The sequence below is a fragment of the Chiloscyllium plagiosum genome, unplaced genomic scaffold (assembly GCF_037043375.1).
Source record: "Chiloscyllium plagiosum isolate Xiang-an unplaced genomic scaffold, Cpla_swu_hap1 HiC_scaffold_8, whole genome shotgun sequence".
Taxonomy (NCBI): domain Eukaryota; kingdom Metazoa; phylum Chordata; class Chondrichthyes; order Orectolobiformes; family Hemiscylliidae; genus Chiloscyllium; species Chiloscyllium plagiosum.
In genome coordinates, this window is record NW_028270146.1 from 33,701,464 (window position 1) to 33,726,738 (window position 25,275).

Genomic DNA, 25,275 nt, shown 5'->3' on the forward strand with positions numbered 1-25,275 from the left:
CATTCTATATCTTCCATCTGTAGGTTCATTTCTCCATTCAAGGGTTGTGCAGGCCTGTGCTGATCTGCTCAATTTTTTATGATACCCTTGGCAATTTTTGCAGCTTCCTCAGCATTTCAGTTTGACTGGCAATAGTGTGGAGATGATGTGTGGTGCTGAATCTTTCATGAGGTGGCTGAATGCTTCATTCCCAAGTAATATCATTTTACATCACAGTGTCTTGAATGCCAAAATGGCTGAACTGTGCTTTTAGATTTTCTACAATCACAACTAGTAGTCTTTGAAGTCATCTGGTCTAACTCCAAGTCGTCAGCAGTATTTGGTGGTGACCAGATGATCTATGCCCACTAGTTTTGGACTCTTTCCTCCCCCCACCCTCGGGGAAAAGACTTTGCCTATTCACCATATCCATGTCCCGCATGATTTTATAAACCTCTGAGGTCATGCCTATGCCTCGGATGCTCCTTGGAAAATAACTGCAGCCTATTCAGCCTCTCCCTATAGCTCAGATGCTCCAATCCTTGCAGCACCCTTGTAAATCTTTTCTGAATCCTTTCAAGTTTCAGAATATTCTTCCTATAGCAGGGAGATCAGAATTGCACACAGTATTCCAAAAGCGGCCTAACCACTGTCCCGTACAGCCACAATATGACCTCCCAACTCCTATTCTCAATGCACTGACCAATAAATGCAAGCATACCAAATGCCACCTTCACTGTCTGTGACTCCACCTTCAAGGAATAATGAACGTGCACTCCAAGGTCTCTTTGCTCAGCAGCATTTCCCATTAACTGTATAAGTCCTGCTCTGATTTGCCTTTCTAAAATGCAGCACCTCACATTTATCTAAATTAAAGTCCATCTACCACTCCTCGGCCCATTGGTCCATCTGATCAATGTTCCATTGTACCTTGAAGTAACGTCTTTCACTGTCCACTGCACCTGCAATTTTGGTGTCATCTGCAAACTTACTAGCCATAACTCCTACATTCACATCCAAATCATTTATGCAAGTGACAAAATGCAATGGCCCCAGCATTGATCCTTGCAGTACACCACTAGTCACACACCTATAGTCAGAAAAGCAACCCTCCCCCCACCCTCTGTCTTCTTCCTTCAAGCCAGTTCTGTATCCAAATGGCTAGTTTTTCCAGTATTCTGTGAGATCTAACCTTGCTAACCAGTCTCTCATGAAGAACCTTGTCAAATGCCTTACTGAAGTCCATACAGATCACATCAATTTTAGTTGGTTACTTCAAAAAAAACTCAATCAAATTAGTGAGACATAATTTCCCATGCATTAGTGAATGATGTGGATTTTTTCCTGACAATTTGGCAATGATTTCAAGGTTTGTTAAATTTAAACTCTATCATGGTGGCATTGGAACCCAGATTCCCAGAACATTAACTAGATCTTTGGACTAATAGTCTTGTGATAATACCACTAGGCCTTCATCTTGTGTTGTTTGTTTGATTTGAACAAGATGTTCATGTACTGACACACCTGTGTTTTTGTTGTTCAGCTTCAGATTCATTTGGTGAGCTTTCTCTGAGTCACACTGGACTCTTACCATAGTCTAAGGTAGCTTCCATTGTGTCTTCACATCCATAGAATAGTAGATCATCCACAGTAGCTCCCATTTCTGGAGGATCACTAGCTATCACATGCTGTCTTCATTGATACTATTCAGCAGTGGTGGAAATGCTGAGCAGCCTGAACTGCAACCTAAATATTGTTCAAAAACTGCATTCACCCAGCTTCCCTCGCCAGTTCCCATTCTTCACACTGAAAGGAGTAAGTAACTTTGCAGTGGCGAGTTATGGCAACATTTGTTCATTAGTTGGAATGGAGCAGTAAGCTTTTTACCAAACTTTATCAAAATCCTTTGGATCTATGCATGGTCTGTTTTCCAGGTGTTTTCACTGCTCCCATCTGCTCACCCAGTCGACAGGGGCTATCCCTTTCTCAATTCCTCCCTTCCTTTCCAGCTGTTCTAGCTGGAATTCTCCCCTGAAGATGATATTCACTAGCAAGACATCCAAGACCTGTCAGCCTTGGTAATCTTTTAGGATCTGTTCAGAGGTCACTGACTTAATGGCCTGGGGAATGTTGCATATCCTTTCTGCAACGTCTAAGGGTTATCAGATCAAGCTTTAGACTTGCTTCAAGTTGAGATGAGTGGATTTTCCTTCGTTTATAATCTGGAACTCCAGATCTTCACTCCTCCTCTTGTTCATTGAGCTTCCGGCTTTGTTTCACGTGTTGAGGTGAGTATCATTCCGTCATTTGGCCTCAACTGTACATTGTTTTTTCCACATTTGGTTTTTAGCATTTTGAATAACTTTTCTCAGGGTCAGCAATGTTCATGCCGTGGTGCAAAAGCACCGGTGTCTACCTGATACTTCATGTGCCCTTTTACAGTTGTCAGTCTAGCTGTCACAAACCAGTTACCACCATTACACTTGACAATGGCAACTTGTATGGTGTAATGTCATTTGTCAGAATTATTGGCTACTGTCCTTGTAGGCTTGCTTTGCTGCTTACTAGCTAAATACTTGTCTGCAGTTGGAGCACTGCTTTCCCCCACACTGGACATGTTCCCCTTTCTTTTTAGAATCATAGAATCCCTACAGTGTAGAAACAGGCCCTTCAGCCAACAGGTCCACACCCACCCTCAGAGTAACCCACCCAGACCCATTCCCCAATCCTACTAGTCTACATTTTACCCCTGACTAATGTACCTAACCTACACATCCCTGAACACCATGAGCAATTTAGCATGGCCAATTCACCCAACCTGCACTTTTTTGGATTGTGGGAGGAAACCAGAACACCCAGAGGAAACCCACGCAGACACTGGGAGATTGTGCAAACTCCACACAGACAGCCACCTGAGGCTGGAATCTAACTTGGGTCCCTGGCGCTGTGAGGCAGGTGTGCTACCCACTGAGCCACCGTGCCTCCCCAGTGATGCCCTCTGCAATATTGACATCTTATCCTTTGGCCATGGGTCTTTCAGCTGGCTTTTCTGCATATATTTCTTCCTCTTTTTTTCCAATAATTATTCTCATTCATTCTGGAAATTCTCTTAGCATATGCATAGCCTTGTCTGTGTTGCCATTTTTATGTATTGGCTTATGATTGCCAATCTCAGAGCTTCTGAATATGTCAATAACTAACTTGAGAGTTAAAAATCACACAACACCAGGTTATAGTCCAACAGATTTAATTGGAAGCTGCTCCTTCATCAGGTGATTGTGGAGTGCACAATTGTAAGACACAGAATTTATAGCAAAAGTTTATAGTGTGATGTAACTGAAATTATACATTGAAAAATACCTTGATTGTTTGTTGAGTCTCTCAAATGTTAGAATGACCTTGATAGTTTCGCTTCTTTCATATTCAGAATAGTGACAGTTTAATGGTGAAAGTTTTAAAAATCTTACTGGAGGAGCAGACTCCTAAGTCAGAACGTGCTTGGCCTTGCCCCTCATGTCACATCGGAGTGACACGCATTGAGTGGATGTCTTCTTGGGGGCATTCACAGGGAAACCCCATGCCTGTCAGTGCTTGGCCTCACACCCCTACATCGCATCTGAATTACACACATTGAGTGGGTGTCGACTTGAGTTAACTGTTTGCTCGCCAAACAGCCTTGTTAGTGAGAAAAAAACTTCTCAAAAATCTTTTTTGGTTTTTGAAGCTTTTTGGTTTTTGGGTGTTCAGATAAAGGATCTTCTACCTGTACTAATTCAGATTGCTGTTTGTCAGCTCTCTGCAAGTTCCCCTCCAAGCCACTCACTATCCTGACTTAGAAACTCATTCCTGTTCCTTCAGTGTTGTTGGGTTAAAATGCCGGAACTCCCTCCCGAAAGCTATTGTGGACATACTTGCACCAAATGGACTGCAGTGGTTCCTGAAGGCAGCTCACCACCACCTTCTCGAAGGAAACTAGGGAAGGGCAATACATGCTGGTCCAGCCAGTAATGCCATCATGAAAATAACTTTTAAAAATTCCTGCCTTGAATAACGAAGTACACTCCTCACTTGTGCATCAGAGGTTTGATATTCACTGCATCCATTATTACAGCGGATGATTAGATGTGTCATTTTGCAGTTTTCTCTCAAGAAAATAAGATGTTAGCTAAATTGGTCTGACTTTCAGCTGATGTTATTTTTCATACAAATGACTTTCTTTTTGAAGTTTAGTCATCCTGTCACAGATGTTCTTTGGAAACGGTGACATTACTGCAATGCATAATCACAGCTTTAGTGGTTGGTTTTCTGTGATGTTTACTTTCTGCACCAGATGAATCGGTCCCACTCTTGTGTATCATTTCACATCCGAACCTTTGGAAGAGCTGCAATCCTACCATGCACAGGTGACCTTGTATAAAACTGGAATTTCCATTTGTCACTGTGCCAAATGTTCTCCCTGCTTTTGTTCATCTGCTTGTAACACCCACCCTTTGCAGATGTTATGGTGCTCAAAGGTGATTGTCTCTGGTTCTTTTGATAAAGTGAGAAAATACCTTTTATGCAATTATTGGTTAAGGTCTGGCTTATAGGGTGCTATAAATATATTCTGTGGTAGCCTTCAAAAGGGAATTTGGTAAATGCATGAAGGATAAAATATTCCATGGATATGGGAAAAGAACAGGAGAGTAGGACGAACAGTGTTGGTCCTTTGACATTGCTGGTACAGCCTCAATGCGCTGAGGAGCCTCCTACTGTTTAGATTAGATTAGATTCCCTACAGTGTGGAAACAGGCCCTTCGGCCCAACAAGTCCACACTGACCCTCCGAAGAGCAACCCACCCAGACCCATTCCCCTACATTTACCCCTTCACCTAACACTATGGGCAATTTAGCATGGCCAATTCACCTAACCTGCACATTTTTGGACTGTGGGAGGAAACCCACGCTGACACGGGGAGAATGTGCAAACTCCACACAGACAGTTGCCTGAGGCGGGAATTGAACCCGGGTCTCTGGCGCTGTGAGGCAGCAGTGCTAACCACTGTGCCACCGTGTTGCCCTTGTGAAACTCAATATTCAGATTGTCAAGTCATCATTATAAATAGAGCCTATGATTACAAACCCTGGTGAATGCAAGGAACAAAGCTAAATGTTGAGGGACACGTTTGGGTATTATTGACTGTAACATTAATTTTTGAAATCTTATACAATGATTGTAAATCATTCTTTCCCAGTCAGACTCGGCAGCTAATCTGCTTGGTCAAAGGTTGTGAAAAAGAGTCAGATTCAACTCAAAAATGTTAACTCTGTTTCTCTTTTCACAGATGCCGACAGAATTGCTGAGTATCTCCTGCACTTTGTGTCTTTATTTCAGATTTCAAGCATTTGCAATATTTTTCTCCAGTTTTAGTGGTCAAAGGAACTGTTGTTATACTGTGAAGAAACACTAGATTCATACATACACAAGACCTATGCAACACAGCAAGATTCTATTGAGAGGGTGTAGATAATTTTCTTTTTATTCTTTATTCATTTGTGGGATATGGGTGTTTCTGGCTGAGCCAGCATGTATTGCTGGTCCCTTGTTGCCCTTGAGAAGGTGGTGGTGAGCTGCCACCTTGAATCGCTGCAGTCTGTCTGCTCTGGGTTGACCCACAATGCCATAACGGAGGGAATTCCAGGATTTTGACCCAACAACAGTGAAGGAATGGCAGTATACATTTCCAAGTCAGGATTGTGAGTAACTTGGAGGGGAACTTGTAGGTGGTGGTGTTTCCATGCATCTGCTGCCCTTTTCCTTCTAGATGGAAGTGGTCATGCCATAAATCACTCAAAAAAACCTCCAACTGGTCAGCTGAAAGCAAGTTTGCAGATAAATAAGTTTGTAACCTTTCTATAGTGCTTAACTAAAACCAAGAGGGAACAGTCTAGGCCACCTTTAGCAGAATAGGCTGAAGGCACATTGTGGCGTACTTTTCCTATTTCTACACTAATGCTGACGGGAGGTAAAATGTAGTGAAATTGAGTGGAGGGTCCATTTTTATGAAAGCTGTGTGAGTGTATCGACACTGTCACAGCGTATCGACTCTGTGAGCATATCAGCACATTAGCCTCAACCTCTGGATTACTAATGTTAACAGACTCAAAACCTGCTACTAAAGCTGCTGGATTTTAATGTCAATTTAAAAAATCCAGAATTGATAGCTGGTCTTTGTAACGATGACCATGAAACTATCATCAATTGTAATAGAATTTCATGTGGTTTGATGATGTCCTTTCAGGAGGGAAATAAATCATAGAAAAAAGGAACAAGACAAGGTCATTCAGCCCTTTGAACTTGCTGCACAATTCAATATGATCATGGCTGATCATACAACGCTATACCCTGTTCCTGCTTTCTCCCATACCCTTTGACCCCTTTATCCGTAAGAACTACAGTTGGTTCTGCTAAAGCATTATGTTTCTTCAATGCAAGTTGGCTTTAATGCGATTGAAGAATTCAGACCATTATTTAGATTAGATTAGATTAGTTTACTTACAGTGTGGAAACAGGCCCTTCGGCCCAACAAGTCCACACTGACCTGCCGAAGCGTAACCCACCCATTTACCCCTTTACCTAACACTACGGGCAATTTAGCATGGCCAATTCACCTGACATGCACATCTTTGGACTGTGGGAGTTAACCGGAGCACCCGGAGGAAACCCACACAGACACGGGGAGAATGTGCAAACTCCACACAGTCAGTCGCCTGAGTCGGGAAATTAACCTGGGTCTCTGGCTAACCACTGTGCCACCGTGCCGCCGTAAACACTATTTGTAGAACACTATCTTTCCTTACTTGTACTGGCTATAACACATTAGATTAAATGGCATGGCTATTGTGCGATTTTCGTATAATGCGAGATTGTATGAGAACAGAGCTATTGAGTTATTTCAGAACCTACTGTATAGTTAACTCCTAGTTGAAAGCATTCAAACCTTTGGCCTCAACTGTTTTCTTTAGCAGAGAATTTCACAGACTCGCCACACTCTAGGTTAAGAAATTTCTTCACTGTAATCCTAAACTGTGACCTCCTGGTTCTAGGCTCCCTGATTGTCAGGAACATCCTTCCTGTGTTCATCCTGTCTAGTTGTGTTAGCAATTTATAGGTTTCTAAGAGACCACATTCCTCATTCTTCTAAACTCCAATAAATATAGCCCTAACCAATCCAATGATTTTTCCTTTATCTGGGATGTGAAATTTTGATAGGATATCTTTTCTCACTCTAAAATTATTGCATTATATCCTCTTTCATGTTTACATATGGCATGCTGAATTTTGGTATTTTAACTAAAACATTTAAGTGCACGTCTCCAAAGGTTGTGTGATTTAGGTTTATCTTTTTACAAAGCCTAATTAAAGCAAGATCTTTTAAAATCTGCGTTCAATGTGATTAAAGCCTAGATTCTGCTTTAATGCTCTGAGTACAGAGTGTTTTTAGAAATCCAAAGAATATGGGCAAAGGTCCAAATTGTGCTGCATTCGTCATTTGCCAACTCTTATTGGCTGTTGTATGCATAAATATGGCAGGTCCTGTTAATGACATTTTAGCTTTGCCTTACAAAAAATTCCAAAGTGGTTAGCTAAGGTGAAGCGAACAGGGAGAAATTCAGATCCCCTTAAGAACAGCCTAGACTATTCCTGTGAAAAGAAAACCTTTTTCAATTGGCCAAAGGGCAGCCCTGTCTCTAAAGTAGTGTTAACAAGGACTTAACTATTTTATATTGAAACTATTTTGAAATAACTCCACCAAGGCTATTATCCCGTCACCAAGTCACCCTTTATTTACATGTGCATAGTACATGGTACTGTCCACCCGGTTGACCTCATTCCAATCAATACAATTTGTTCTCTAAAAGCTGCAAAGATAGTTTGATTTGTCAGTCTCTCCAAAATGCCCCCCGTATGATGAGTCTGGTTTCATTCTGCATCAAAATAACCTAACCCTTAATTTCCACATAAGAAAAATCTCTTTTGGCTGACTTTAAGATAGCAAGACTGAAATCAGCAATTCATCTTAGTGAGAGCAATGGTGAACCTCACTGTCTGTATGAGATGCCTAGAATAAATTATGATGTCCAGAGATAATTGTGTTTAGAATCTTACAGATTGTGTAACCTACGTGCTATAACCTCCCACCATCCCAAGGTAGCAATGGCAAAGTTGGAAACTAGCAGTGTTTGAATCTTGATTTGTGCTGCTCATTCCACACCTTCAAGCTTAGAAGTTCAGAAATTTGACTCCAGTGGTGTCAGAAAATGGGAAGTATCTGATTAGCCACTAATTCTACCGGACACCTGGTGATCTGTCCAGTCTATTCAATAGGATTCAATGTGTAGAATGGGCAGCCTGCTCATTTACCATCCATTTATTGTCTCTGCTTGAGACACCCAAACACTTTAGACCTATTTTTGAAAAGCAATGCAAACTATCCTTAGAACAAAACCATTTTGGAATTTGACAAAGCCCATGCACCCATTGAGCTGATCTTAAATCTCTCGAGTTATGTCAACAGGAAGTTTCCCTGAAAAAGATGTGGTTTTCTATATGTTACGCAAGAGAGCTAGTGGCCTCCTAACAAGTAATAAGTTTTCACATTGATGCAAAAACTGTGCTTTTTATGCCAAACCCAATGACTGGTCTGATTTTGTTGCAGGATATGAAGGCGTTCCAGAGTTCTTCACTGAACTGATAAACCACATTCAGGTTGTTCTGCAAGATCAAAACCCAGAATCTCCTCAGTTCAACCAGAATGGAAAGGCGGCTGAACAGGTGACGAGCATTTGTGGGGACCGGCCCTGTTCTGCCGCCTCAGGCTATGTGACCATGGCAGCAAATGATACATGGCTTGTAGAAGATGACCCAAGCAGCAGCAAGAGGCTGCAGCACCAACGACTAAGTTGCAATTCTGCTTTGCCACCCAACTTTCAGAACTGTGTCGCTCCCGTGGCGACTAAGGCATCTTCACAATAACCACTGAGAACACTGGACCAAGCCCAAGGAAAGACCTTTCATGGGGATCAACTTGAACCACTTTCAACAAATCAATAAAACAATTTGTGTTTTGTTTGAATGATTTCACAGACTGACACATTGACTGGAGCACAGTATCAAAGGTGTTTTGAGAAGCAGGTTGCAGATCCTTTGGTAAAGTCAAATAATAAACTCAATCTAATTTTCCTTAAACATTAACATAGCAAAAGTTGCTTTGGTGAACTTTTATTACATAGGAGCTATTATTAATGCTCTCAACAGGAATCGATCACCAGTGGCTAGTTGAGTTAATCAGGAATCCTTCCTTTTTGTCCTAGACATTCAAGCATTTATCTTTCTTCCCTCTTGACTGTTCACCTTAACCAGTACACAATACCCAAATGGTTTGAGCTGTTTTGAAAGTTATCTTTAGGTTCATTTTAAAAACTGCAAGACATTAAAGTTCTGTGGATTTTACACATTATTAGACACTAGTGAGATCTGCCAATCTGAGAGAACCTGGCTGAAGTTTAGATCAGGACATGCTGTTGGCTTTATTTGGTGAGAATTGTTCAGTAAATGGATGTTCTGTTATTTAAAGTTTAAATAAAACTGAAATGTTAGTTTGAGGGGATATTGATGTACAGTAAAGTGCCATTTTGCCTACCTACTGGCAGGTTAAACCAGGGCAGTTAAAAGCATGTAAATGCACAAAGTAGATTCCATGAGCAGAGACATGATGGTCTGGCATCCTCTTCAGTCATCCTATTTGTTTTCAGTTAAATTGTGAATAATAATACACTTCCATACGTGATCTTCACTTCATCTAAAATCAACTGTGTGAATGCACCTGCAAATAGTTTAAACAAAAGTATTAGCCATTAGATTGTGATGCTTACAGCTTAATGTTGCAAACAGTGATACTTTTCCCTTGGTTCTATTTCTTAGAAAAGCAGCATTGAGTAATTTGTGACATTTTCAAAACTGATAGTTTACAAATGCTATGGTGACTCCAGTCAGCATTAGTTCTTTCCCTATGATATCAGTGTTTCAGTATTTAAACAGAGAACAGCAGTTTCAGTAACCCTCAGTTTAGGTGATCTTAGAACAATATGGGAACAGTCAGAAGTAGGGTGTTAAAGTGCTTTCTATGTTAAAGGAATAAAAGGGGGGAGTTTGCCTCTAGAAACCAAAGGTAAATGGCCATTTTATTTGATTAAGTTTGTGATTCCAAGTGTTCACTACCTTTTTATAAACAAAGCAAAAATCCATATTTTTTGACTCAAATCTAAAATATTTAGATCTGGATGACATTGGTTGAGCAATCTATTTTAGGCGCCACAATGGATTGTGTTGTAATTAAAACTTAAAATCAAAGTTTAAGACAGTGTACTTGAATTTTTCAAAATTGTACCATTATCAGGCTAACCTATTGCTTTAATAAACACTCCAGTTAACATGATTGAGCTTAGGAGGGCTTTGTTGAGTGTATTGTAACAATCTACATCTCTGAACCACTCTAATCATCTTGGGACTCTTAAAAGAAAATATTATGGCTGGAGCCATTGGGGTGGTTCTAAATGTGACATGTTCCTTTTGGGAGTGCCATGGAAACCAGGCCTAAATATGTTTACAGCAAATCAAGTTGAGTGCACTAGATATTAGATGGCCACCTTAATGTGTTGATTTATTTCCTCTCTTGTCTCGTTGCATGAGAAGTGATGTGAGATTAATGAGTGATTTTCTTGCTGCCTTAAAATATTGGCTTGACCTTGTTGCACTGCTTCCTTCTTTGATATCAACTACTGAAAGTAATTGGGAATTTAGCAATTTAATAAAAAAAGAGTTTTTTTATTCATTGTCTGAGTTGAGATTCACAAAGTTCAATTCTCTGAACAATATTACCAGAAGGTGGCATATTTAATCAGCTTCACTATTGCTTGCAAGTGTTGCTACATTACCTGCAATCTTAAAGTGATGCAGTTCATGTTGTGGATATTTCAAAAGGGGTTAGTTGATCTCCATAAATACAAAATGGAAAATTCAGGCTAAAGTAGATTCTTTCAGTAATATTCTGGGAGGAACTCTTGGGATTTGATGTTCTTCACTTTAAGCAAGGAATATTGTTTTTCCATAGTTACTTTTTGTTCTTTTCCTCCCAGATGTGAATTTCAGAGCTGTTGCCCTTTTGTAGAGAATTGGTATGGGAACAGAATTAATTTGCTGTTTCATTTATCCCTTTTTCTTTTTGGGAGCAAGGGTTATTTCTCAGTAAGATTTGATAAAATTCAGCCAACAATACTGTCAATGGTGGATGAGCTTTGAGTAGCCAGTATCCTTCAATTCAAATTCCTTCCTTGACCACTGTCCTGTTTACAAAATACTGAATAATCCATGATATTATCATAGTTTGACTCAAAGTAAATGCTGACAACAAAATTACTGCTACTTCAGTGACCAATTATTTCAGCGAAACTATTGAGGAAATACTCTTGCTTACAACACTCCATTTGTTTTGTGTTAACTGTTCCAGTAGCACCATCTTATTGCCCCATACATTTAGTTATTGTCCTAAGGTCTTTTGGAATAGGTTGCACGTTTGTGTTTTAAGTAGGCATTTTTGGCATCTTCCATCAAATGAAGAATCTGCCGTTTTGGTTCAAAAAGTTCCTGACTTTGAAACCATAGTTCATCTGAACCTTAGTAATGCTTAGGTCTGAGTTAGACAAATTGTATGTTCATCTGGTGTCATAATGATAGAACCCAATGCTTTCTGGTAATATTGTATAGTTGGAAAGTATTTGTTTAAGTTGTACACTCTAGTGACCAGTGGAGTGTGTAGTCTATAATATGTATTTTATGTAATATATATTTTGTGGCACCAGTAATCACAGTCTACACAGCTTCACCAAAATGTATTTATTAGTTTATCCATTTTATTTTTTAATAATTGCTGCTTACATAAAACCAAAAATAAATTTGCTGTTTATTCTGCTAATTTTAATGCATGAAAGACAGCATAACTGTCTCATGTAAGTGAATGATCCTCCAATTTTACCCCTTATGTAGTGATTTTGGAAAAACAGAATTCTGGTTCTGGATGTTGACAAACCATTTGGAATGATTCAGTGACCAATAGCAGACCAATTTAAGTAGAGTAACTACATTAGTTGAATTTTGCAATGTAAACTAACCATTTAATTATTGTATTTCTTAAACTGGCTTCAAGGGACCAGACCTTTGTAATAATCCAGCCCTGAATTGGATTTTTCTATTGTGACTTTGTGTTGTGTTTCAGCTCAGTATAGTTGAAAATAAGAGGAAATGTGTATGTAATATGAATCTTAAACCTTGCTTCACGGTGTGTTTCATTTTGTAAATGTTGCATTATTAAGACATTTATGTGTACATTTTCAAAGTTATAAACATTACCACTTTTGATGAGAACAGTAGTATGTAGTGGGCAGATATAACCTGTGGAACAGAGGAGGGTAAATTTAAATGGGATGGGGACAAAGATGAGATGACTCAAAGGGTTTTACACATGTAATTGATGTCAGTGCGCAAATATATTGGGATGAACAAGAAAATGTCGGTCACGTAGAGACAAACTAACAAGGACTGAAGTGCTTTAATGTAATTTTGCTTTCTATATAAGGTGTTTCCAGTGTAAAGTTGAGTTAAAACAAGGTAACGATGATACTACATTAAACATATTTGTAAGGGGATTGAGGGGAGTGGGTGAAGAATTTGCCCTGTTTGGAACATGCTTCTTTTGTTTTGACTGCTGTCCTCATTATGACCTTACCCAGTTACGCAATGGTAAAATGTTCCTTGGAGAGTACAAGAAAGACTGAGCTGCTCTTTGCCCAATTGAAAAAGATTTTTTCTTCTATTCTAGTGTATTTGGTAGCTGAATTAATATAGCTCACAAAATGTTCTTCTTTATTTACAATAAAAGATCCAAAGTGGGTTCTTGGAGCCTGTTATTAACACAGTACAATAGAATACTTCCATAAAGCGTAGGTAACCATTCGACTCTTAGGAATTATGTAGCAAAATGCTTTTGAGCTTATTCTTATTCTCCGAGCTTCAAAAGGTAATGTCTTAAATTTGAATTATGCAAAGCTTTGACGACTAACATTTGAAGATTCAAATGTGATCTGAGATTTAGACCTGAACTTTCATAAAATAGAATACTGTAAGTTTGAGAAGAAACCAGGCTGGAATGAATTTATTAGCTAAAATATATTTGAGTATGGCTTGTTAAAGTCCTAATAGAATTAGAATCCCTCAGTGTGGAAACAGGCCCTACGGCCCAACAAGTCCACACTGACCCTCTGAAGAGTAACCCATCTTAGACCCATTAATGGTTAGTGAATCTCACTATTATAGTAAAGAAAGACCTTTGGTTAGGCCATTGAAAGCAACAATGCTGCTGTCATGGGTTGAGGAAAGGAAGAAAATAAATTCCTCATTATAATTTAACAATTTTCCTTGTGGCAAAGATTTTAGATTAGATTCCCGACAGTGTGGAAACAGGCCTTTTGCCCCAACAAGTCCACACCAACCCTCCGAAGAGCAACCCACCCAGACCCATTCCCCTACATTCGCCCCTGACTAATGCACCTAACACTACGGGCAATTTAGCACGACCAATACACCTAACCTGCACATCTTTGGACTGTGGGAGGAAACCGGAGCACCCGGAGGAAACCCACACAGCCACTGGGAGAATGTGCAAACTCCACACAGACAGTTGCCTGAGGCAGGAATTGAACCCGGGTCCCTGGCACTGTGAGGCAGCTGTGCCACCCTACTTATTAGGCCTAAAAATCTGTGAGCCGTTGAAATATGTGGTCAGCACTGTTTTTATTGGTTTTTCCCAGTCCCTTTCCAGACAGCACGAGTCAATTGGACTCACCCATTCCCAGCTCACATACAACCCCTCACCTGAATCCCTACTGGTCTGCATAACTCAGTGGCACAAATGGCAATGTCTCCACGCGCCAATTCATTGGGACGATGTCTTGAATTTTGAGTATTTTCTCATTGAGAAACGCACCCACTTAAATACTCGTGTGTAAGATCCCCAAGTAAGATCCCATTCACATTTATTTATTGAACCACTAAAGTACCTGTGATGTTTCAACTCTTTGAATACTGGGAATTCAACTTTGTGACCTCCATGTTGATCTGTTCAGTGTGCACATCTTTAGTGGAAAATCAGATTTTAAAAAAAATGAGTTTGCATTGTTTTTAAGAGTCTGGATAAAGTGACTACAAAACATTTGCATGTGGAGATAGCAGTCAGGCCTGATAATATTTTCCAACATTTGAAATTCTAATGGCTCCCTGTATTATTCATGTTTGACTCTTAGTCTGTGCTATGTTCTTTTGAAGAGGTCATGGGGGGAAAATGTCAGTCCCTTGCTTTAGTAAGCTCCAGCTTTCAAACGCTTGATCAGTGGGCAATTTAGTTTAAACTAAAATTAAATTATAGTCAACTTCAAAGAAAAGTTTGAGGATCTGCCTGAAGACAGTTGCTTCTAGCTGTATTAAGGAGTTATTTATGCTATTTCTCTTCACTGTACCAATTCATGCTTTCAGGTAAGCAAAATATCCTGAGCTCAAAGAGACCACATTGTTGACCTATCTTAAAAACATTGCTGTATCGATAGCATGTGGTGATTAGCAATTCTCCCCAATAAGGACAGTGAAGTGACGGTTAGTTGAAATGGTCAATGTTTGTTCAGTTTCAGAGGAATTGAGCAAATTCCCACCTTTCTTCAACTACCTGATTTAAAAAGTGGAGCTTTTTAATAAGCTACACTTAACTCAAAAACAATATGGCTTCATCCATTCCAGTACTTTTGGCTTAAAAGTTGAACTGAAGGGCTGTCATTAAAAAGTTATCTACTTAAAAGGATAGGTATGAGATTTTAATGCCTTCCATTTTTAAACCAAGCTTTATGGCAAATAAAGTTTGTTTTATAGAGAATTTTTATTTAACTGTAACATATTACCTAAGTGAATTAAAACCCTTGGATTTGTTCCATTTCAATATCTTGATGGTAACAAATTTACAGTTTCAAAGATTTTAATTCTGCGAAATGGGCAGCGAAATTAATCAAACACTGTCCTTCTAACTTGGGTCTGGGTTCAAATCTAACACTGGCTGAAAGACTTTGAAAGATTAAGGGTCTGGAGTGAAGTGAATCTTGGATAATTTAATACAGTGATTATCGAGCTACAGCATTAATCTCTACTTGTACATCTCGAAGGAGGGAGAGGGTGTAGAGACTGGAATATCACTATCTGGATTGAGGTTTAGAGATGTCCATTCAGGATAGTAGAGGACCTTTGCATCTCACTCATTGGAAATGTTATTGAGTGTAGAGTAAAAATAATGTTCAGCTTCCATTCACCACAGTCATCTCTCATACTGTTTCTCACATACTGAAAAGTAATTTCCATTAGACATGTGACCAGTGCATCTTATGAAACTGTGGCCTACCAAAGAAAAACTGTATACAATGCCCTGAAGCTGTTGTTGCCTGTATGTTACATCTGCATAAGCTTTTGCCATTTAAAAAGTGGTTTGTTTAAGTATAATGAACATTTTGATTTAAACAATCCCTAACATTTTATTCAGCTTGTATATTTTGCTCCCTGATGCTGAACAGTATCTAGTGTAAATTGTAGAACTGTATATGTAATTGATCATTGATGCATGTCAACAATTTCCACTACCTCTTATTTGCTCCAACAGATAGTAAGTTGCTAGTAACTCATGTTCATGAATAGTGGCTTTTGAAATAGTTCGAGGTGAAGGAAAAGCTTGGAAAAACTGACAGAAGGAAGTTAATGTCATGTTATTGACTGAAAATCTGCCTCACTTTGCAGTGCAATCAGTTGGGTTTGACCAATTCCCTTACTTGTGCCTTGAACCTAACCATGCTCCTTTTCTCCCCCCACTGTGTGCATGATCGTACATTCACCAAAATAGTAAAAAGAAAACAATAGCAAAATTTCAAATGGTCTTTGTTATTGCTTTAGGGTGTGTGTACTCCTGTTTGCCGATTAGTCAATGTGCTGTCTGTTTCGAAATGGACTTAGAAAATTATCTAAAATATACCTCCTGTACCCCTCTTTTCATTGAATAAGAGTTCACCTCATACAGAGTTGCAAATTGTTCCATCCTCTTGTCTTGAGATATTGTTATTAAATTAAGTACTTTTATAATCACCACTAAAAAGAAGATGCATTTTTTGCAACTGAAGTCAGGGGGGTAGAATAAGTTTTTAATTAATTTGTTTGAAGATGCTAAAAGGTAAAGTAAACACGGTTTATTTGGTCAGGAACTTGGATCTCCAACCCACTTGATTCCCAATGTGTTAGCAAATTAGCTTCCTGCCTCTGGGCCTTTTTCACTAGTGAATGTTTTGTGGGGAGAAGTTTGCAGTGGTGGATACTCACTCAAGCAGCAGATAGACTTAAGTCAATTAAACAGCCAATTGAAACCACTCTTTTGGTTCTGATAACTTTATGGGATGCCTGCAGAGTTTGAAGCCTGGCTGATCAATGGATGCCATATCCTGGCAGCAAACCAAAGATCAGTGCTTTATTACTAATGTTAAATCTCCCCCCCCCCTCACTGAAATAACTCTACAGAGGTCACTATCTCATCACCAAGTCACCCTTTCGTTACACAGAGTCCTTGACACTGATTCAAGCTCTGAGTTAACAGAATCTCTGACACTTCTGTTTTATTATATATATTTTATTAAAACACTACAAAATACAGTTAATAAACAAAGCAGTTCACAAAAAAAATATACAGGGGAAAAGGCAACAAAGCCAAATGTCACTCTTCAACCAGTTTTCAGGGAGAGGAGGACACACCTCAAATCTCACTTGTAAATCATTACAAAGATAACAACAATAACAGTCACAGACAAGACAGACAGTGCATAGAACACAGACCCAATATAGCTATAGAAAAGAAGACACTTGTCATCTGTCCACACCACACACAGATCAGATGTCTTGGCCCCAACCACCCTGCATACTAACCCAGACCATCCCCCCCAGGCCAACCATCAACCCTCCGGCTCCTGACTGCTCAATGTACTAACTAGCCCACTCTGACCTGCACTCAATTACAAAACCCACATACATTAATACAATTCTTAAAATCCTCACAACAGTTTCCAGTACCAAGGCAGAGACCACACCTGAAGACAGAGTCTATTCCAACTAGCAGCAAATGGATACCCTGCAGTGCGCACCCAGGTGTTCAGTCTCGATGGAGGCCTGATCCATCCATAGAGAACCAAGCCCACTCACAGGAACACAGTACATTGTGAAGCTGCAGTTAACTCACAGGAGTTTGGTCCACTCCTGAAGGCAGAGTCCACACCACACACACTCAGGTGTTCAGTCTCCACAGAGGCCAGGTCCATTCACAGGAACATGGTACATTGTAAACGCACAGTTAATTCACTTGGGGGATAGTCCACTCCTGGATGCAAAGTCCACTTCAGTATGCAGCAATTGCTCACCTCCCAGCACGCACACAGGTGTTCAGTCTTTACAGAGGCCTAACCATACAGGAACAGCACATCTGGAAAGATGTATTTTCTCACGAGGGCTCAATCCAAACACAAATGAGAAAACATTAAAAAAAAAACCTGAGTGCAAGGGCTAAGCCCTGCCACAAAATCAACATACTCTTGAGAAAGGACCAACACACAGCCAGTGAAACAGCAGTTCCCCAATAATAAATGAGTTACGCCAGTAACACATTGACTGACTGACTTTTTTAAACTGGCTGATTTAAACAAAGAGGAATGCCAGTTAACAAACTGGTGATATGATTCAGCCAGTTCAGAAATCATGTTTTCCCCAAAACAAACAGAAACCAACAGTAGCAGTATGCATTTGATGTGGGCAGCCAGCTCAGAGTCAGTTCCCTCACTGAGGCAAATGGAGTGTCATTGACACTGATCCAGCTCTGAGAACAGAACCTCTGACACTCCTATTTATTGTTTTTCCCCTGTCACCAAATCACCCTTTATTTACATGTGCACATAGACTATCTCTGACCAGCCCAGCTCCAAGCCAATCCCTAGAATGATGAGACTGAATCCCCTGTGTATTTTATTAAACATTACAGTTTATAAACAATTAACATTAACAGCTGTATAGAGCAATCAAGGACAAGGAGGCTCAAATCCCACTTTCAGTTTCACAAACGTAACAGTAACAAATACATACAAGACATTCCAATTAGATAAGAAACAGTGCATAGAATACAGACATTCCCCCTCCCCATCCCCCACCTGAGCAACTCAGCAAGCCAACTGTCCCTCTCACCTTCCAGCCACTCTAAGGCAGCCTGCCCCATGCCCCATCTGGCTCTCTCCCACCCTAACAACTTTCAGCCACCTCAAGGACAGCCCACCCCGGTATCTGCCAGGGGGTGACAGCAGTGAGGATGGTCTACCTACCTTTCAGCGCTCTGTCTGTCCCTACATACCATCTGGCTCTCGCCCACCCTGACCTGCCATCCAGCCTGTGAACTGCTTTGACACACCTTCTGGCCACCTTGAAGATAGCCCATTCCCTTCCCTGAGATGACGGCGTGCAGAGCCCATTACCATAAACAGTTCTCTTCAAAATGCAGAGTCCATTCCAGTGTGCAGAATGCATTGTCAGAGATAGAGTGCATTGATGAAGGCTGCAAATACAGACACACAGGTGTTCATTCTCCATAGAGGCCTGGTTTGTCCACAGAAAACCAGGCCTACTCACAAGAACACAGTACATTGGGAGTGAACCACACCTTTACAAATTCCAAGACACAGCAATTGGTCAGCTCCCATCACACACAGGTGTTCAGTCTTTACAGAGGCCTACCCACAGGAACAGCTCATCTGGAAAGAGGTATTTTCTAACAAGGGCACAGTCCAAACACCAAAAAAGTGAAAACACATTCAAAAAACAAAGTAAACCAAAATGCAAGGGCTAAACCCAGCCAGAAAATTAGCATAGTCCTCTTCTCAAAATAAAAAACAAAAGACTAACACACAGGCTGTAACAACAGTTCCCTAATGAGGGCTGAATTATACCTGAAACACATTGACTGTGTAAATCAGGCAGTTTAGAAATCAGTCCTCAATAAAGAAGGAATACCAGTTAACAACCCTGGCTTTGTAAACCAGCCAGTTTAGAAATCCGGTTCTCCCAAAAAAGCAGAAACCAACAGCAGCAGTAACACACTGACTGTGACCCAGCCAGCGTAGAGTCAGTCCCCTCCCTGACACAAAATAGAGAGTCCTGGACACTGATTCAACTCCCTTAGAGCCAGCTCTCAGATTGAACAGAACCTCTGACACTCCTGTTTATTTTAGATTTTTGTTTCTATTTCCCACATGCTACTGCCTAACAGTATTTATTTTACCCCACCACCCATGTTGTGTGTGTGCAGATGTAGGGCACTGTGAAGACCAACAAATGCATACATCCTTACTTGTATTCCACCACCAGGAAGAAAGGAAACGCCCAAGTGGCCAGTGACTAGTAGTGCCCTTCTCAACAAAGGGCAATGCTGCGTGATCAAAAAGTGAAGGGGGGGGGGGCGGGGTGGATTAAATCAAAATAGAGTTGGAGGGGGAAATAAGACACTCCACTCCCTACGGTGCCCACCTCTCCCTGAACAGCTCAAGGGTGTTGGTAGATACTGCATGCTCCTTCTCCAGAGACACCCAGGCTCTGATATAACCGCGGAAGAGGGGTAGGCAGTCAGCCCTAACGACCCCCTCCATGGCCCGCTGCCTGGTCCTGTTTATGGCCAGTTTGGCCAGGCCCAGGAGCAGACACACACTTGTTTTTTTTTTAATCAACTCACCCTTGAGTTACATGTGTAGAATCCTTAGCACTGATCCAGTTCCCTCAGAGCCAGCTCTCAGAGTGAAAAGGATGTCTGTCACCCCTGTTTATCATTTTTTTTCTCTTTCTGTCTTCACACTGATCCAACTCCCTCAGAGCCAGCTCTCAGGGTGAACAGGATGTCTGACTTTTTTTTTTCTCTTTTTCTCAGAGTGACAGGATTCTGACACTCCTGGTTTTTTTTTCGTTTTTCTTCTTTTCCCCTCACACCACCAGCTAACTGCGGTAGCACTTATATTTTCCCAAGCATCCATGTTGTGTGTGTGCAAGTGTGGGGCACAGTGAAAGACTCAAGGTGTACAAATATTTATTCAATTTCCACTACCGGGAAGAACTAAAACACCCGAGTGACCAGTGACAAGCAGTGCCCTTCACAAAGGGCAATGCTGCGTGATCAGACCATTGGATGAGAGATGATATGGAGCTGTCCTTATATGATGAATACCTCTCAACTTTCCCATCTATCCGCTCCACCACACTCTCCGACCTATCACCTTCTCCCCCATCTTCATCTATAATTGCATTCTCAGCTACCATCCCACCCCCCAGGCCGAACACCTTCCCATTTATCTCTCAGCCCCTCGGCCCACAAGCATCATTCCTAATGAAGGGCTTATGCCTGAAACATCGATTCTCCTGTTCCTCAGATGCTGCCTGGTCTGCTGTGCTTTTCCAGCACCGCACTGTCAACTTTAGGAAATACTCAGATTCTCCATTAGTAAATGATAACCCATTATCTGTGACCAATGCTTTCAAGAGTCCATGTATTGCAAAAGCTGAACGCAGTTTTTCTATCATGGCTCCCGTGTTTGAGGAATGAATGCGATACATGTCTACCCACTTTGAGGGGCATCCACAATGAGCCCATGAAACGATTTGCAAAGTTGTCGTGTAATCCGGCTGTTCTCAAGATTAGGGGGAGCTGCTGGTGATAGTTTTGCCCTTGTTGGCACTCTGGACACTACCCGCCAATGTGGCTATGTCTGCATCTAATCCTGACCAGACATGAAGTCTCCCCAACTCTTCATTTTGAAAACGCTTGGATGACCCTGGTGGAGTTCACACAGTATCTGGTGGTGACCTTTGCTTGGGACAATCACTCTTGCTCCCCCATAATAATGGTTGTGATGGCTCTTTTGGTTTCCCCCATCACCACTGCCAGCTGTTTCGTCAGGATGAGATCTTTCTGCATCCAAAGTCTGAAATTGTCAGCAGCGATTGGAAGTGTGTCCAGGAAATTTAAAACTATTACGGACTCTTCCAGTGGTGGTACCACTGGTGGTGTATCGGCCAGTGGGAGGCAGCTCAATGCACCCTCGTTCACTACTTGCCATCCTGGACTGTGTTCCAACTTGCAATTATACCCAGTTAGTATTAGAGCCCACTGCTGAATTCAAATTAAAGCAATTGCTGGCACTGCTTTGTTGTCTTTAAGGAGCCCTACCAGGGGTTATTACAAATTTACATCAGTAAAGGTATTGGTGGAACTTTCTGACTCCAAATATTACAGCCAAACCTTCCATCTCTAACTGGGCGTATTTACACTCTGCATGAGCCAAAGTCCTGGATGTATGCTATTTGGCATTCCTCCCTACTAGGCCAGCTATGAGCTAATACTATCCTGATGCCATATGGGGACATAGTGCATGTCAATACTAGATCTCACTTGGGATCTTAGTGTGTCAGCGCATTTAAAGGATGATAGTCATTTTTTCACTTCCCTGAAAGCTATGGCTTGGCTACGCAACCATTTCCAAGGCTGACCCTTGTTTAGGAGTTGATGGAAAGGAGCCAGGATGGAACCAGGTTATGTATGACCTTACTGTAATAATCCACCAGCTCAAGGAAAGTCCTGAGCTCCGGTACAGACTTGGGACTGGGGCACCTTTGATCATCATCACTTTATCTTCCAATGGGTGTAACCCTGTTGACTCTGCAGCCCAAGTAGGTCTCTGGGGTACCTTGAACACATACCTTTTCCTTTCTAAGGCATACACCTGCCTGGGAGAAACATCTCAGCATAAAGTCCAAATTCTCTAAGTGCTCATCATTGGCCTTCCCTGCTATTAGCACATCATCTATATAAATAGCGGCCTGGGGTAGACGTTGTAAAATATTCTCCATCGTCCATTGAAAACTTGCACAAGCTGATGATACCCAATTGGCAGTCTTGTATATTGGTACAAACCCTTATCGGTATTTAATTGTAGCGTAATTCTGGAAATTCTCATCTAACTGTAATTGCAGGTACATGTGACTCATGTCCAGTTTCATGAATGACATCCCTCCCTAAAAAAAAAGCTGATTTTGTGTATAGGTCCTCTCTGTGAGGGATTGGGTCTTTATCCAGTTGTACAAAACTGTTTACCATTTGCTTAAAATCCCCACAAAGCCAAATAGGCCCCTCACGCTTCACCATCGGTACCATTGGTGCTGCCCATTCTGCAAACTGGATTGGTTTGATGATTTCTTCACTCTCCAGCCTTCTGATTTCTGCCTCTACTTAAGCAAATGGCCCTGGGCGGGCTTTGCAGAATCATGGAATTACTTCCTGGTCAACAGGTAAGGTTACCTTGGCTCCTTTGATAGTCCCTAGACTTTCCTGAAAAGCTGCCTGATATTTAATTAGGACTTCACTCAGGCAGCCATTTTCTGAACGAGAAATGTTGAGCTAATCAAGGTGAATCTTTCTCAACTAACTTCGCTCCATCAGGCTTGGGTCTGAACCTTTTAGTACAATCAACGGTTACTGAACCAGCTGCTGTTCATAAGAGATGGGAACCAAAGTTGTACCCTTAATCTGTAAAGGAACCCCAGTATAGGTTCTCAGTCTAGCAAAGTCTTGCACAAACTTAAGGGTTGGAGTCCAGAATGAATTTTGTTTAAGAACAGAATTGCAATCAATGAAACAGTTGCAATGGTATTGACCTTCAATAGAACTGGGTGACCATTTAACCAGACGTTTATTTCGATTGGTTCTGATTTGGATGTTGCTCAGTAATTTAACTGATCCAAACCAGATGTAGGTGGGTGTGCCCTCTCCTAGATACTGGCCTCTGCATTGTCTTAGTCAATTTAGGTCGAGTGAAACTCAGTCGGACTGGCAAGGGTATTCACTTCCATCAGAATACCCTGCAACTCATATGCTACATTTGCCGGATTTTCCAATAACAAAGCTAATTCTTGTTTGAACTTCAGTTGGACTTCACCTAGTGGGTGCTTTTGAATGGTTACATTATTAATCCCACATACAAATGGTCTCTCAGCATTTCATTTAGGGTTAAACTAAAGTCACATGCCTCTGCCAGTCATCTTAACAAAATCAAAAAATCAAAATTCCTGTACGATTCCATGGTTCTCGAATTGCCAAGTAATCTGATAGCCTCTCAGAATTTGAGGAGGCTTGGGGTCGTAATATTCCTGAACAAAATCTGTCAACTCTTGAAAGGTTTTTGTATCTTGTGCCTTCGGGAAAGATAGACTCTGGAAAAGTTGTGGGATTATCATTAGCTGTCAGGAGAATTACTCGTTGCTTTTCATCTGCCCCACTCATTAAAAATAACACACTCTTTCCACATACTGGGCCCAGTCTTAGATGACAGGGTCGAAAAAGGCAAACTTTCAAAATACTGGCATGATGTCAGAAATGGCTACTCCAACTCAAAGACGACCATTATGAGCAAATTTCTTCAGGAGGGTGCTTTTCTCTCATCACCACTGAAGTAACTCCAGAGAGGCCAGTATCCTGTCACCAAGTCACCCTTCATTTAGATAGAGAGAGTCCTTGAGACTGATCCAGCTTTCTCAGAGCTGCCTCTCAGAATGAACAGCATATCTGACACTCCAGCCTTTTTTTCTTCTTTTTCCCCCTTGATTTACGTGTCCCCAGTAGGTAGGCTCTGACCAGGCAACTCAAAGCCAGTGACAGTCCTGCTCTTATCAGTCAGCTAGGGCTCCTTGATTGGGGCTGTTAATCAGTTCCAGTCAGGGAACTCATTCTGAGGTCCACCTGGCTGATCTCATCACAATCCATACATCCACAAACCACTGGCCACAGGTAGCCCCGCATAAGGGCGGTCTGTATCGGTGGCTACTTTTTTATTTTGAATGCATTTCTGAAGGAGCCTTCATCTTGAGATGCCCTCACTTTCTCTTCCCTTCATCAACAATTCCTTACTGACAATTTTGGGTGGGAATCTTTCCTTGATGGAAGTTTCCTTTTGGCCCTCAGAAGCCCACTGCAGTTCTAATTTGGAGAGTAACCTCCCCTTTTTTATCTACTATTTAGTACAAAATCTGGACATGGAAGTGCTCCTGATGTCAGAGTCTGAACCCAAAGACAAAAATTCAGCCAACTGTCTTTGAATTGCTGCAATGCTTAATTGGTTCAACCAATCAATAATCTTTATCAATCATACTCTCCAGACCTCAATTCCAGAAATTACCTTAATTTCAGCAGTAAAGCTCCTGAATTAAAACTGGCTGCAAATTAAAACATTCATTGTACAGGGCCTTTCACAAGCTCAAAGTATGTCAAAGAATTTTACAGCTATTTTAGCACTTTTGAAATATATTTACTGTTGTAGGAATAAATTGTTTTATCCTAAAATTTGTACCTGGTTCTCTTGCTTGTGCAGGCAAGATTGGAATCAGATATGCTTGACTAATCCAGTAATTACTACATGGGTAATTCTGCAAACCACACACCAGCCTCCTGAGAAGACAAAATTTCACATTTATTGTTAGTATTTAATATCTTTATTAAGAGGCACAAGTGAATAATCTTGCAAGTCACATAACTTGAAGAATCAGCAAAATGAGCTGAGCAATGGCCAAAGTCCCGGAGCAAGAATATACTGTGTGGTGTATCTTTGAACCACTATTCAATGTGTGATTGCAGGAGGATACAGAATATATGAAAGCAGAGGGTTGAAAATGAGGGGTAAAACTATAAGAATACCTCCTCCACAATGGTCCATTCCTCAAATTGATGGCATTATCAAATCAAGAAAAAGAAGTTACAGGCTGTTCCAATCCCTGGCTTTAAATATAATTCCGATAAATAGAAAGGATAAGTATATCAAAAAAGCTGAAGATAAAACTAAAATTATTTAACTTCAATATTTTGTTTCAAACTTTGGATTCATTTGGGCCCCATTCATTTATAAATTGCATTGACGTATTATTCCAATTTTAATTGTAACATGGTCGTATAGCATGTATTTCAGTTGCCCTAAGGATCATTCTTTGCAATGTAAAGGACCTTTTTATATCTCTTTTGTATTCATCCGTGTAAACTAATCTTGAGTGTCAGTCACTGGGCATGA

The 25,275-nt window shown here is 40.8% G+C and overlaps 1 protein-coding gene across 4 annotated transcripts in view; it reads left to right on the forward strand.

The window, feature by feature from the left end:
- itpk1a (inositol-tetrakisphosphate 1-kinase a) overlaps positions 1-12,968 on the forward strand; it is a 232,664-nt gene extending 219,696 nt beyond the window's left edge. For all 4 annotated transcript variants that reach the window (XM_087989685.1, XM_043697201.2, XM_043697200.2 and 1 more), the window contains one exon: positions 8,679-12,968. In XM_087989685.1, the coding sequence (XP_087845811.1) occupies positions 8,679-8,995 (317 nt within the window). In that variant the 3' untranslated portion in view covers positions 8,996-12,968. The remainder of the gene's footprint in view (positions 1-8,678) is intronic.
- Positions 12,969-25,275: the final 12,307 nt, after the last annotated feature.